Source organism: Hipposideros armiger, unplaced genomic scaffold (assembly GCF_001890085.2).
Source record: "Hipposideros armiger isolate ML-2016 unplaced genomic scaffold, ASM189008v1 scaffold_58, whole genome shotgun sequence".
Classification (NCBI taxonomy): Eukaryota; Metazoa; Chordata; class Mammalia; order Chiroptera; family Hipposideridae; genus Hipposideros; species Hipposideros armiger.
Window position 1 is genome coordinate 3,589,351 of NW_017731408.1, and position 13,714 is coordinate 3,603,064.

At 40.5% G+C, this 13,714-nt stretch overlaps 1 protein-coding gene across 9 annotated transcripts in view; it reads left to right on the top strand.

Moving 5' to 3' along the window:
- The window catches only part of TRIM2 (tripartite motif containing 2), a 146,448-nt gene that overhangs the window by 83,204 nt on the left and 49,530 nt on the right, over positions 1 to 13,714 (top strand). For 5 of the 9 annotated variants that reach the window (XM_019641214.1, XM_019641216.1, XM_019641223.1 and 2 more), the window contains exons 2-3: positions 8,680 to 8,864; positions 12,603 to 12,840. In XM_019641214.1, coding sequence (XP_019496759.1) covers positions 8,680 to 8,864; positions 12,603 to 12,840 — 423 coding nt within the window. The remainder of the gene's footprint in view (positions 1 to 8,679; positions 8,865 to 12,602; positions 12,841 to 13,714) is intronic. The other 4 variants (XM_019641221.1, XM_019641215.1, XM_019641222.1 and 1 more) reach the window with 1 other exon arrangement.

Below are 13,714 nucleotides of genomic sequence, written 5' to 3' on the forward strand. Positions count from 1 at the left end.
CCTTTATTACTTACATAAGGGTTTTAGTGTCAGAGTAGAATTTGCTCTATAGTGGGGCTGACTATTTTGGTTCTCTGAATATTATTGTGCAGGTCGTCTAAATTCAAGGGATCAGGTTTCCTTCTAGAATTTGGAGGTTTAGATTAGACCAGATACTGAGGAATAAATGAGCTCAGTATAATAATCCAAATAGCATCATTGCAAGAAATACTCATTACTGCTTTTTTGCATTCCAGTCTTTCTACCCTCTTCTATTTTACCTTCTGCCTTCGTATTTTCAATAGCCCCCATTAAGTGGTTTTTATTATTCTTGTGGAAAATGCATTAATTTACATGAAAATTTATTCTAACCAACAACAGAATTAAATAATATGCTTCTTATTAACCAGGGGGCAAAAAGGGGTTTGCTGCTTATAGGCCTGTGTCTTTTGAAGTTCTGGTGTAGAATAAATATCTTCCCCTACTGTACGTAGGGCCCTGGCTGTCCTCTGCCTTTTTGTGTGTGTGTGTGATCCCAGAATATTCAACCTCTTTGTGTAGTTTCCAGGAAAGCAAGGGAGTAGACTTGGCAAGGTGATGGATGTGGGGAGTGGAGACCCTGCTCATCATGACTTTCCCAGAGTGCTGTAAGATGAATGTCAATTACCCTGACCACTTAACACTCCATTAACAGACCCACCCTTCTGGAAGTTAGAAACCCTAAAGCAAATCTTAAGAACGGACTGCAAAAGGTGAGGAGAGGACTTTTATGAAGAAAGCAATGGCATACAGTTATCTATCCTAAGGAAAAAGGTAGAGGAAATAGACATAAATATCATAAAAACAATTTGGGGGCTTGGCTTGTCAATCAACTTCCGTACAGCAAAACCCAGCAGCCTAGGGAAGCTGCCTTACCTCTGACCTTGGAAATAAGAAGGAAAACCCTTGGAAACCTTGGGCATGTCTTTGCCTGGAGACAGAAGTTCAAGTGGGTGGCTCTCTGAATGCCACACACACACACAGACACAGACACACACACTCACACATACTGTCAGGAAAGGTATTGCATCTGGCCATCTAATTTCCAAAATGGCCCATTTGGGATAGCAGCTTGATTTAACTGGAATTAGGTCACCCTATTTTAATTTCACTGTAGATTGTCCTCTTTTCTTCTAGTTGAGTCCTCAGTCACAATGCAAATTCTATTGCAAGTGAACGATAATATGCTCACAAATTTTAAATATTAAAAATACCTTGTTTCTTTAATAATCATGTTTTAAACCTGTGCCTTGAGCTCAAGGTAGCACCTGCCCTGGTGTGTAGAAGATAGCATATTGTGAGTTATAGATAATCCTAATGGTTTCAGATTTCCTTTCTATAAATGTGCCAGAAGATTTTTAACTTCTTAAGAATCAGATTTTGGTATGTTCCCACCACTGTGATTGATCTAAGAACAATACAAAATATAACTACATTAATAAATAAATTCAGCTAAGTAGCAACAAAGAGAAGGAGTAACCCAGGAATGCCATAAAATTAAACAATGGAAATGGAATCCAGTGCCTTTAGGATGATGTATAATGAAATATGCTTGCTGCCTCTTACCCACAAGTCGCATGTTAAAGTTTTATTTTCCAAAGGAATCTTGACCTTTTTTCCAACCAGCCAGACAGTTTTCACCAACTCTCTCCGCTTCTCAGGAAGAGTGCTTTTCAGTTTGACTTTTTTCTTCCATCTTCCCTTCCCCACTCTGGTGTCAGTAATATAGAGTTTGGGTAGTTTTCTGGTCTACACGGTATAATTTGGGGTGGGAAATATGGTCACAACCTTAGAATTGTGGACGCAGGCATTTTTCTTTCATTTCATCTCCTCCTGTCAAGTTCTTCTTTTCCATTTGGTCATAATTTCCGCCAAGTTGTAGGAGATTTCAGAAAGTGAGCCAAGAAAAATACCAGAGATGACGAGAGGAAAGAAATGCTGGGACAGGATTTTTCTGTGCCCAAGGATTTTGTTATGTGATTGTTGCATTGTTTTACTCACAACAAGCTGTGTTTGTTTAGGTGGTAAGCCCTCAGAAATAAAAAATTTATGTCAACCTTCTTAGACTTTTAATATCCATGCATATGTGTCCTCAATAGTTCCCAGTTTCTTTTCCTGCCTTAGTGAGTGTGTTAAAATATGTCACCATTTAGGTTCTGGATGATGGCTTATGTTGCTAAGCGTTCAACTATCACATGGGGAGATAGGGACTGTCTGATGTCAAGTAAAAATATTCCCATGACTGGTAATGACCATGCTCTTTATCATGTAATTCAGCAAGTGCCCTCTTCTGCTGCTGGGACTGAGACCATTCTCATATCATATTTCATTCATTCAGTTCATTCAAAAAATAATGTGTCTACTATGTATCGGGCAGAGTTCTAGGAGCTGGGACTACTGCAGTGAGCATCAGACAAAAATCCCTTGTGAATCCTACATCTTAGTGGGGTGGGAGAGGAGACGACATGCAAAATAAATACATTATGTACTGTATTAGAAAGTTACCAGTGCTAAGGAGAAAAACAGAGCAAGGATGGGGGTAACAAGTGTTAGGGGATGGGGGGCAAGTTTCAGTTTTAAACAGAATGGTCAGATGAAGAAGGTGATATTGAGCAAAGCTGGAGAGGGGGGAGCAAACCCTTCTGTAAGCAGTATTGCTATTTTTCCGCCAATAAAGAACCTCAGTCTCCCCACATAAAAGCACTCAATAGCTGGTCAATGTCAGTATCACACTCACGTTGACTATGTATGTAGTTTTAAAATGGCTCTTCCTTCCCTCACTTCTCTACCATTTCCTTTCTATTGGACTCTTGTCAATGTGTCTGGTACTAGTTCCTGCATCCAGAAGCATTCAGGCTCCCTCAGAGACCAAGTCCGCCCCGTGTGTGTTTTCACACACATCTCTCCAGAAATTAGTTTTGCTGATCTCCAGCGGAATAGTTCTATATCCTGATCTCCTTTGTTGTCGTGCAGTTGTTTCTGCTGGTTGTGTGAGTTAAGAAGGACCTTTGACACTTTAGAAACCAAGATGGGGAAAGAAGACCAGCTGAGAATCTAGATAAGTATTTATTGCTTTTCTAATCAAGGGTACCAGAATTGGTGGTCCTGCTCAAACACTTTGATTAAAGGCTGTTGTATATTGTGTGCATATTCCTCGAGGCACATTCAGACTGAATGGAAGGCTTCCCATGGCGCTTATTAGCTCATTCTGTGTCTGCATTTTTCTAAGCACATGATCCCATTAGAAGCAGTCAAATTGTCTTCCTATTGTGGGGATCCAGTTATATTCAGGGAAAGGCCGTATCCTGGCAAAGTCTCCATTTTGGGGATCTTTGGGGTCCAGAAAATGTTTGTGTTGATTCTGGGAGTCTTGAAAATCTAGATGTCTTCAACAGGTCACTGTGACACATTTGTAACATTGTCATGATTTTAAATTAGTGTTAATGTGTAAACTTAATATACCATATAAATTACCAATGCTAACAAAGACTCTCACCCACTGCAATAATGATCACCAAATTAGAATGAAACGTTTTTAATTTCAGCTTTAGAGAATAAAAATGTCAGCTTGGGAAATTTCATTTAGTCAACATATATCATTTGATTAAAACATGTTTTTCCTTGCCTAAAATCCAAAATTCTAAGGTGTTTTTTTAAAAGACAATAATGATGTTTTCACTCTGCTTTTTGTAAAACTCAGCATGATTGATTATTTCAAAGGGTATTATGAAAAATTTCAAAAGCTATTCAAAATAAAATTATTTTTAACTGAATTTGCCTGAAACGTTCAATATAATTTTTTAAAAATTATGGAACGTGTCATGAATTTGCATGTAATCCTTGCTCCAGGGTCTTGCTAATCTTCCTTTTCATTCCATTTTTAGTACTGCTGAAGTGAGCACTCTAATTTTTATGACACACATACTCACACCAGTAAAGTGCTAACCTTGTTTAAGATTAGGTATCATTGATTTATCAGATAAGGCAGAAAACTTGCAATCTGAGCTTTCTGATTGACTGAGTTTTCTGGATGACCTTGGGCAAGTCATTTAAACCCTTAGCTTTAGTTTCCTTATCTTAAAGACAGGCACATCTATTCCTTCCCTAGTCTGATGTCATAGGGATGTGGTTAAAGAAAAGTAGACAAAGTGCCAATATTTTGAGCTGAGAGATGAGCTCCATCGAATTCAATGCATATCATTCTCTAGTTCTTTAGGGAGACATTCTATGAAAGTCTAGCGGATAATCCCGGCTAATTAGATGCCACTCCTACACTGTTTAACTAATGTGTGAGTTCTCTTTGCGCCTGGCACTCTTGTATGGCAGGTGCTTCCACAAGGTTCTATCTGCTTATTAATCACGCTCTTTAAAGAACTTATCTATAAGGCGTAGAGGTGGAAGATAGGTGTGTCTTGTATGTATCTATACTCAAATATGTGTAAATAGGTTTTTAAAAGTTTAATTTATTAGTTTCAGGGGTACACAACAATGTACTAGTTAGACATTTACACCCCTCACAAAGTGACAGCCCTTCTCCTCCAATCTGCTACTTCTCAATAGCAGATTTTTCTTAATAAAAGTGGACAAACTTTTCTAAAAAGTTGGTGATTTGATGGGGAGAAGGAAGAACTACTATTTGTATTTAGAAAAGCCTGTTTGCTTTAGAAAGTGTAGAATTGTTGATACTGTAAATATAGCATATCCCCCAGCTTCAAACACAGGTCCCAGGCCAAGTTAAAATGTTATATATAAACCAAGCTTCCGTAGTACCATACAACCATCTTAAAACTCAAGGTCCAGGAAAGTGTGGTGATTTAAGGAGTGAAAAGGCCATGGGTTTTAGAGACGTACACCCCGGAATTTGCATTCTGGCAAATTTGTTAACTGAGCTTGTTTGTTAAAAATCTCATAAGAGGGCAGGCTGAGTGGGGCGATGGTTAAGAACTGGCTTGGGACGCCAGAGGGCCCCGGTTCGGATCCCACATATGAGGGCCAGTGACACTGACCTCCACAGCTAAGATGCTGAACAGCAGCTCAACCTGGAGCTGGGCTGCCGTGAGTCGGCGGCGATGGTGTAGGCTGCAGCCCCTGTGGCAGTGGGTTGCCATGGGCTACCGTGTGTAGCTGGCAGCCAGCGTGAGCGGCCGTCCAGAGGCCGGCGACTGATCTGCCTCACCCGGGAAGAGCGCAATGATGGTGCCAACTTGGGCCAGTGAAGCAACGTCCTCCACAACTAGACTGAAGAACAAAAGGACAGCAACTTGTCTGTTCCCCTTCCCCCAATTCCCCACCGCTGTTCCCATCCCTTCAATTCCCCGATTAAAAAAAAAAATCTTTAAAAAAAAAATCTCGTAAGATGAGAAGACCATTACTACCTTCTGCCTAAGGTCATGAAGATTAACTTTTTTTGTAAAGAGAATAGAAATTCTCTTGGGAATTGGAGGGCTATGGACAATGCTAACAAATACGAGGTGTGATCAAACAATATGGTGAATGATTAAAGAAAAAAGAATTATCACAATAAAAGACATATTGGCATTAATCCCCCTCAAAAAACTCCCCCTCACTGCAAACATACTTATCCCATCGTCCTTGCCACTTTTCAAAGCAGCCTGGAAGTCCTCTTTTAGTTACACTGTTGTGGCTACCTCCATGTCCTGAATCATTTTGACTTTGGGGAAGAGCCAGAAGTTGCACGGTGCCAGATCCTGTGAATAAGGTGGATGAGGACACACTGTAATGTTTTTATTTGACAGAAATTGTCATACCAGAGACGATGTGTGACACGGAGCCTTTCAGTTGTGATTAACAAATATGGTGAATGCTGCTGCTGAGTGCCATCCAATGGAAAGGCAGGGATTTTCAATACAGAAAGTGGCCTGTGGAACCTTAGTAACAGTGTGTGACAAGTTTCCACTTGTTTGGTGCAGTCAGTTGGGTGTGAGCTATGGTTGAGAGGTGTATTTTAAAGCGTGCCCTAAATTATCCTTCATCATGACAACACTCTGTGTCACACATCACTTCTGGTACAGCAATTTCTGTCAAATAAAAACATTATGGTGTGTCCTCATCCACCTTATTCACCGGATTTGGCATTGTGTGATTTCTGGCTCTTCCCCAAGGTCAAAATGATGCAGGACATCGAGGCAGCCACGACAGCACAACTAAAGACACTCATGAAAGAGGGCTTCCAGAACTGCTTCAGAAAGTGGCAAGAATGATGAGATAAGTATGTTCAAAGCAAGGGGAGTAGTTTGAGGAGGACTGATGGCAATGTGTTTTTTACTGTAATAATTTTTTTTATTTAAACATTTGCCGTATTGTTTGATCACACCTCTCATCTGGAAAATTAGGAAGTGAATTTTAGCTTAGTGTCGGTTTGGAATATAAGGCAGAAATTCTTAAGGTGATGAAAGGAGCTGTGTTTTCAATTAGTGAGGGATCATGCCAGAAATGGAGAATTAGAAGAGGGCAACGGAGAAGAAAATGAAGGGCTAAGAGAATAAGGGAAGAAAAGTTATGACATAAAACACAGTAATCTCTTTCTGGCATGATCCCTCACTAATTGAAACCTCCCCTGAATGAATTCCCTTCATCAGGTTCCTCAAATGCCTACACATGAAAATCAACAGACATTTCTTTAAAAAGTGACTAACTCTGGGCCGGCCGAGTGGCGTGATGGTTAAGAACTGGCTTGGGACGCCAGAGGGCCCCGGTTCGGATCCCACATATGAGGGCAGCTAAGATGCTGAACAACAGCTCAACCTGGAGCTGGGCTGCTGTGAGTCGCCAGCGATGGCTTAGGCTGCAGCCCCTGTGGCAGTGGGTTGCCATGGGCTACCGTGTGTAGCCAGCAGCCAGCGTGAACGGCCAGCAGCCACAGTGAGCGGCCGGCCAGAAACCGGCAACTGATGTGCCTCACCTGGGAAGAGCGCAATGATGGTGCCAACTTGGGCCAGTGAAGCAACGTCCTCTACAACTAGACTGAAGAACAAAAGGACAGCAACTTGTCTGTTCCCCTTCCCCCAATTCCCCAGCATTCTTCCCATCCCCCCATTTCCCCAATAAAAATCTTAAAAAAAAAAAAAAAAGCGACTAACTGTAGCCTTTGTCCCTGATCCATGGCAAAATACATTTTGGTATAAAATCTACAAACATTTAGTTCTAAAAGAAACACTCTGAACCACATACAAAGTTTTTGTTTTTGTTTTTTTAAGATTTTTTTATTGGGGAATTGGGGAAGGGAACATTGTGTTTTTCCAGGACTCATCAGCTCCAGGTCAAGCTGTTGTCCTTCAATCTTAGTTGTGGAGGGCACAGCTAGCTCAGCTCCAAGTCCAGTCACTGCTTTCAATCTAGTTGTGGGGGGTGCAGCCCACCACCCCATGTGGTAGTCGAACCGGCAACCTTGTCGTCAAGAGCAAATGCACTCACCAGCAGAATCATCTGGCTGCCTGTTAGCAGCTCAGTGGCAGCTCAGCTCGGGTGCAGCTCACTGGTCCATGTAGGAATCGAACCGGCGACCCTGTTGCTCAGAGCTCGCGCTCTTAACCAACTGTGCCACCCGACCGGCCCCAAAGTTTTCAATTAAAAATTTGAATTATTCCTATTCTGCATATTAACAGTATATAGGGGAGAAAATCTTTTTCTCTACACTCTTGTGTTCTGTGTCTGGAGACTGTGAATTAAGCTGTCAAAAGACATTATCAGGAGAAAAGGATGTACATATTTTATTGACATTTTATTTTTTTAAAATAGAATATATATACTATATTTTATTGAATGTTATTGGTTTACTATTTTTAATTTTACATGCATGGGGGCTTCACAGAGAAGAAGTGAAAACCCAAAAAGGTGGTTAGACCTGGGAGCCTATATACTATTTTAACAAAGGGCGACACATTGTAGAGAAGTGACTAGACAAAGGAAAAGGGAGTTTGGACTTCTCAGGGCAGCAAATTGTAGGAAAGTGACCAGTAAATGTAAGGTAGATAAGGGTTGTTTATTAAGGTTTGTTATGCAGACTCCTCTCGGTACCATCTCCAGTGATTAAGAGTCTTCTCTTCCTGGTATGGGAGAGTGGGGCACCTTTACAGATGGGAAATTTATGACCTGCTTTTAGGCAGAGAGCTCCTCCTGTGTCTACTGTTTCTGAATTGTCTTCAGCTCAGAATGATCCTTATGTCAAAGTGGCATATTTTGGGTTGGCATAATTTGATCCCCATGAAGTACAATAATAGGAAATCATATTCTTTTTTAATAAGACTATTCTATGTAATATAGACTGAAAAAGGACTTTGTTTTAATAAGACTGTAAATATATATTCAAATATAGTCATGGCTGAAGGCATAGCTATATAAGTTTTTAATCCCTCCATTACCACCGCTTTGAAACCCATCAACCATACTTCTTTGTACAATACACCTTCTTCTAATTTGTTTTGTTTTCAAGGTGAACCTGTGATTATTGATTTATAGAACAAACAGGAAGCTCACTGTACTCCCTCTGTAGCAATGAGGGTTGTTCATGGTCATTTTGAGGCCACTAACATGAAATTCTACCTGTATTCATAAAACAATGCCTATTGTGAATGAGACAAGGATTGATTTACACTTACAGAGTATTAAATAGTTTTCCATTTTGGTTTTTCTGTCTGACAGCAGCAGCGTGCAGGGTCAAAGACAGCCGGCCTCCCATGTCAGTGGTCTAGGATGGCCAGTGAAGCCACCAACATCCCAAGTCCTGTGGTGCGCCAGATTGACAAGCAGTTTCTGATTTGCAGTATATGCCTGGAACGGTACAAGAACCCCAAGGTTCTCCCCTGTCTGCACACTTTCTGCGAGAGGTAAGCCTCCTTTGTGCGTGGAGAAGGGAGTTTCTTTAAAGGGCTCTTTCCAGAATTCTCCAGTTACCTACAGGAGACAATAAATCTTTTGTGCTTCTGGTAGACATCTAGAAACGTAATCATGAATTGCCTATAATTTACTTTATTTCAAGTAATTACAAGTGGGAAGAAGCAATTTATTTCCATGGGAGATGAGGCATTTAAAACATTAAAAAATTTTTTCCTTTGTTCTTGGTGAAACAATTTTTGCCAACCACAGTTCTCTCAGAGAGGATCTTTGGTGAGGGCCAATTAAAAATCTATAGGGCCGGCCGAGTGGCTCAGTTGGTTAAGAGCTTGCTCAAGAGTTTGAGCTCTGAGCAACAGCGGTTCGAGTCCAGCCCGAGCTGAGCAGCCGCTGAGCTGCCAACAGGTAGCAGGATGGCTCAGCTAAAAAAAAAAAAAAAAAAAAAAATCTATCATTTCCTCCCGTATAATAAATCAGGTAAAATGCCTGCATATATATGAGGGTTAGTTAAAAGGGGAGAGCTATCTTCCACAGATACTTTAGAATACACAAACTAATGGCATATTTGAATATTATGATGTTTCAGATAAAGGAAAAAAAACTATATACATATGAAATAATTATAAATTACCAGAATATGCATGTTGCTGTATGTGAAAATATACTTCTTTATTTATCTTTTTTGATTTTTTTTTTCATTGAGTTAATCAGTTATTAAAGTACATCTTTACTCCCTCGTTCAACCTACCACATAAGCAATTAAGCATAAAAAGATTGTTAGTCATTAGTTTATCTATGGCCTATTTTAAGTATTTCTCTAGTAAGGTTATCTATTTTTTTCTTAAAAACAAACATAGTAATTCTATTTTATAACATTATGTTAAATATATTTTCTGTTATCACTTAATACACATAATTAAAACGCATTGCTTCTTGTTATAGAACAGGAAGTTAGTATTTCCAATGGCTTCAAATCAATACTAATTACATCGACCATCCAATTTAACATGTATTAGTTGTCTGATTGAGTGTGCTTTGAGTTGATTTACTTTGGAGGACCTCAACAGCAGCAGAATAACCACATCCTTGGTGGTAATAGATGGAGGGAGAAGGTAGATTTGTTACCAGTAGTTGTGGTTTTTACTTGTTTGTTTTGCTTTCTTTATTGTGATGTTTTTTGTATATGTGTAGATACAGAGTTTTTGTTTGTTTGTCTCCGTGGTGATGTATAGGGCACCGATACTTTTTACTTTATCCATTTTATACTTTGGCTGTGTTTTCTGTCATACCTTTTATGTCAGTACTTTGTGATTCATATTCCAAGATAGCTAAATGAAGAGTGATTTTTGTTTCCCTCTCACTCAATAGATGTAGCTAAAACATGAATACCAGCTAGTTGTCCATGTGTCCCTGAGCTAACATGGTAAGCTAATTATTTGATTTGCAGCAGTCTACATAGCCTGGCATTCTTTATTTATAGCGCTGAGAGCCACGCAGTCTGAGCTCAGCAGAGCTGCCCTGTTCCCCAGTGTTCAGTGCCCGGTGGTCTGTTGTTTGGCCCCCATTTCCTCGTTTTGACAGGTGAGAAGCAGCACTTCTGGGCTTCTCTGGCTCTGACCCCTGCCCTCTCGGGTAGGTCCAGCCCTACCCATCTATATGAGATGGAAGTGCTGTTCGCTGAGACAGGAAGAGGACACAATTTGGGGGATGGTCATGGGTTTGGTTTGGGACATGTTGTGTTTTAGAACCTGTGAGACATCTAAGAGGAAATGTTAAGAAGACAGTTGGTGTACAAATTTGGGACTCAGAGGAGATACCTGTGGGAAGAAATATAAACATGAGAGTATTGTGCTTTAGCCAGGCACATGGATATAATATCCCAGGGACAGAAGAGTGGTTACAGTGGAGCCTGGATTAATCCAAAGTGTACAGACTTAGTAGAAACAATATGAGGTCTGACAATTAAGTTCACAAACTTGTTACAACGATGTTGCTAACCTTTTTTGATATCAGAGGGATTATTTATTATGAATTTGTACCAACTGGACAAACAGTTAACCAAGTTTACTATTTGGAAGTGCTAAAAAGGCTGCATGAAAAAGTTAGATGACCTGAACTTTTCTCCTACAATTCGTGGCTCTTGCATCACGACAATGCATCAGCTCACACGGCACTGTCTGTGAGGGAGTTTTTAGACACTAAACAAATAACTGAATTGGACACCCTCCCTACTCACCTGATCTGGCCCCCAATGACTTCTTTCTTTACCCGAAGATAAAGGAAATCTTGAAAGGAAGACATTTTGATGACATTCAGGACATCAAGCGTAATACGATAGCTCTGATGGTCATTCCAGAAAAAGAGTTTCAGAATTGCTTTGAAAGGTGGACTAGGCGCTGGCTTTGGTGCATAGCTTCCCAAGGGGAGTACTTTGAAGGTGACCGTAGTGATATTCAGCAATGAGGGATGTAGCAGTTTTTCTAGGATGAGTTCGTGAACTTAATTGTCCAACCTTGTAGAATTGTCCAACCTTGTAGAGCAGACAGGAGAACCAAGTGAGTGTCGTTCCACAAACCAAGGGAAGATTAGTTTAAAAAAAAAAGGTGGGAGAATAGGAGCATTGTGGTTAAGTTTGAATGCTGCTGAGAAGTCTAGTAAGACAGGATTGAAAAGTGTTTGTTGGATTTAGACATCATTAGTGACCTTAGCAAAAGCTGTTTCTTTCCTATTATTCAGCCCTAGATTCAGCCCTAGTTACCTCTGTGACATAAGAAAAGTTAATTAACCTCGTTGATGTCAGTTTTCTTATCTGCAAAGTAAGGGATATAGCACAAAATCATTGATTTTCAAATTCTCTTTGGCCAACAAACTGGAAAACATTGTATAGTGTAGTTATTTAGAGTTTAGATTCTGGTACCAAATTGTCCTGGTTTGACTTCCTGCTCTGCCCTGGACCACTTAAGTCCTTTGGGCAAGTACCTCACCCTCTCTGCCTGCATTTCATTATAAGTCTAAAGGCGATCACAACTACCTTCTTCATAGGATTGTTGGTAGTACAGTACTTTGAATTTAATGGGCAGTACCTAGGTTGGTCATTACTAGCGATACATTTCACTAATTAAATGAATGAAGTTGATGCCTGTTGAGGTGAGGCAAGAAGAGATCATGTCGGCGTGACTCTGGGTGTCCCATTCCTGCTTCAAACAAAACATTTCCACTACTTTCTTGTGTTTTTAACAGCCGAGATCTGCTTACGACTTTGTAGGTAAAAAGAGTTTCAACACTAACAAAAAAATGTGACATGTTTCTCCCACAAATTCATGAACATCAGACTAGATATTCTAGACCAATACTTCTCAACTGTGCTGTAGATACAAATCGCCTGGGATCTGATTCATTAGGCTTGGGGTGAGACCTAAGAATCTGCATTTCCTCCAAGCTCCCAGGTGAGGCCAATGCTGCTTGTCCACTTTTGTGAGTGTGGCAGCAAGGCTCTAGAAAACACTACCAAAGTCCATGACAGTGTTCTTTTCCTTGATAGGGCCAATGTGAATACAGGTTACCTCCTGGTTTCTGAAATATTCCTTTCCCAGTAAAGGAAACTACAAAGAGCGTTTCTGCAAAGTAGCCCGTGTAGCCTCTGAGAACCTGGGTGGTACCTGCGAGAAGCAGCCCTTGTGTTCTGTGAGCACCCTGGGCTGACAGTCCTCCTGCTTCTGCTTCTGCCACAGGTGCCTGCAGAACTATATTCCTGCTCACAGTTTAACCCTGTCCTGCCCCGTGTGCCGCCAGACCTCTATCCTGCCCGAGAAGGGGGTGGCTGCACTCCAGAACAACTTCTTCATCACAAACCTGATGGACGTGCTGCAGCGAACGCCAGGCAGCAACGTTGAGGAGTCCTCCATCCTGGAGACAGTCACCGCAGTGGCTGCGGGAAAGCCTCTCTCTTGCCCAAACCACGACGGGAATGTAAGTCACTGCCCGGCAGCATGACCGCTTTGACTGAGGTAGGCTTAGGGCGCTCAAAGCCTCTACCTGCAAACAGAACCCCACCTGGAAAAGGAGTCATTAAAAAAAGATTTCTGCACGCTCACAGACTAGTCTGCCTGCTTACTTTCTCTGGCCACATTTATTTATATAATAAAATCTGTCCTTGTTGTGTCTACTTATAAGGCGCATATTATTGGTTTCCCCAGGAGACCAAGCCCGTCACTCTTCACAAGCTGGGCATACATTGACCCACATAAACATCCGTGTAATAAACTATGGATAAAGATTTAATAATGGATAAGTTCTGCAAATTGGGGATGTGTATTGAAGTGTTAATTACAGTTCTGTGAGAGACATTTTTCTCATGTTCTATTAGACCCTATTCCTTGATAATAAATAGAATTTGGAAGATATGTGAGTCCCTGATAATAGATTATAGAGTATGAATTCCAAACATATTCTTTGCTACTAGAAAGCACAATGACTGTTACAAACTCAGGGGGACCTGCGTATACTGTCAAATAACTCACTTTCCAACCTGAAGAGGCAGCATTGTATGGTGGCTAAGAGCACTGGCTTTAGAGTTAGACTTCAAAGCCTGCTCTTCACTTATTCCCTATGTCAGCTTTTGCAAGTTTATTAAATTCTCTGTGTCTCACTTCCTCACCTATAAAAAGGAAGAAATAATAGTATTTACCATATAGGATAATTGGGCGAGTTAAATGTTTGGAAGTCCTATAAAGCATATAGAAACCTCTTGATAAATGTTAGCTATTAAAATTATTCCTAATTAATAACTTTATCCCTTTTTTCTTTATATGATGACCACTTCAATAGTGTTTGAAACTGCTTA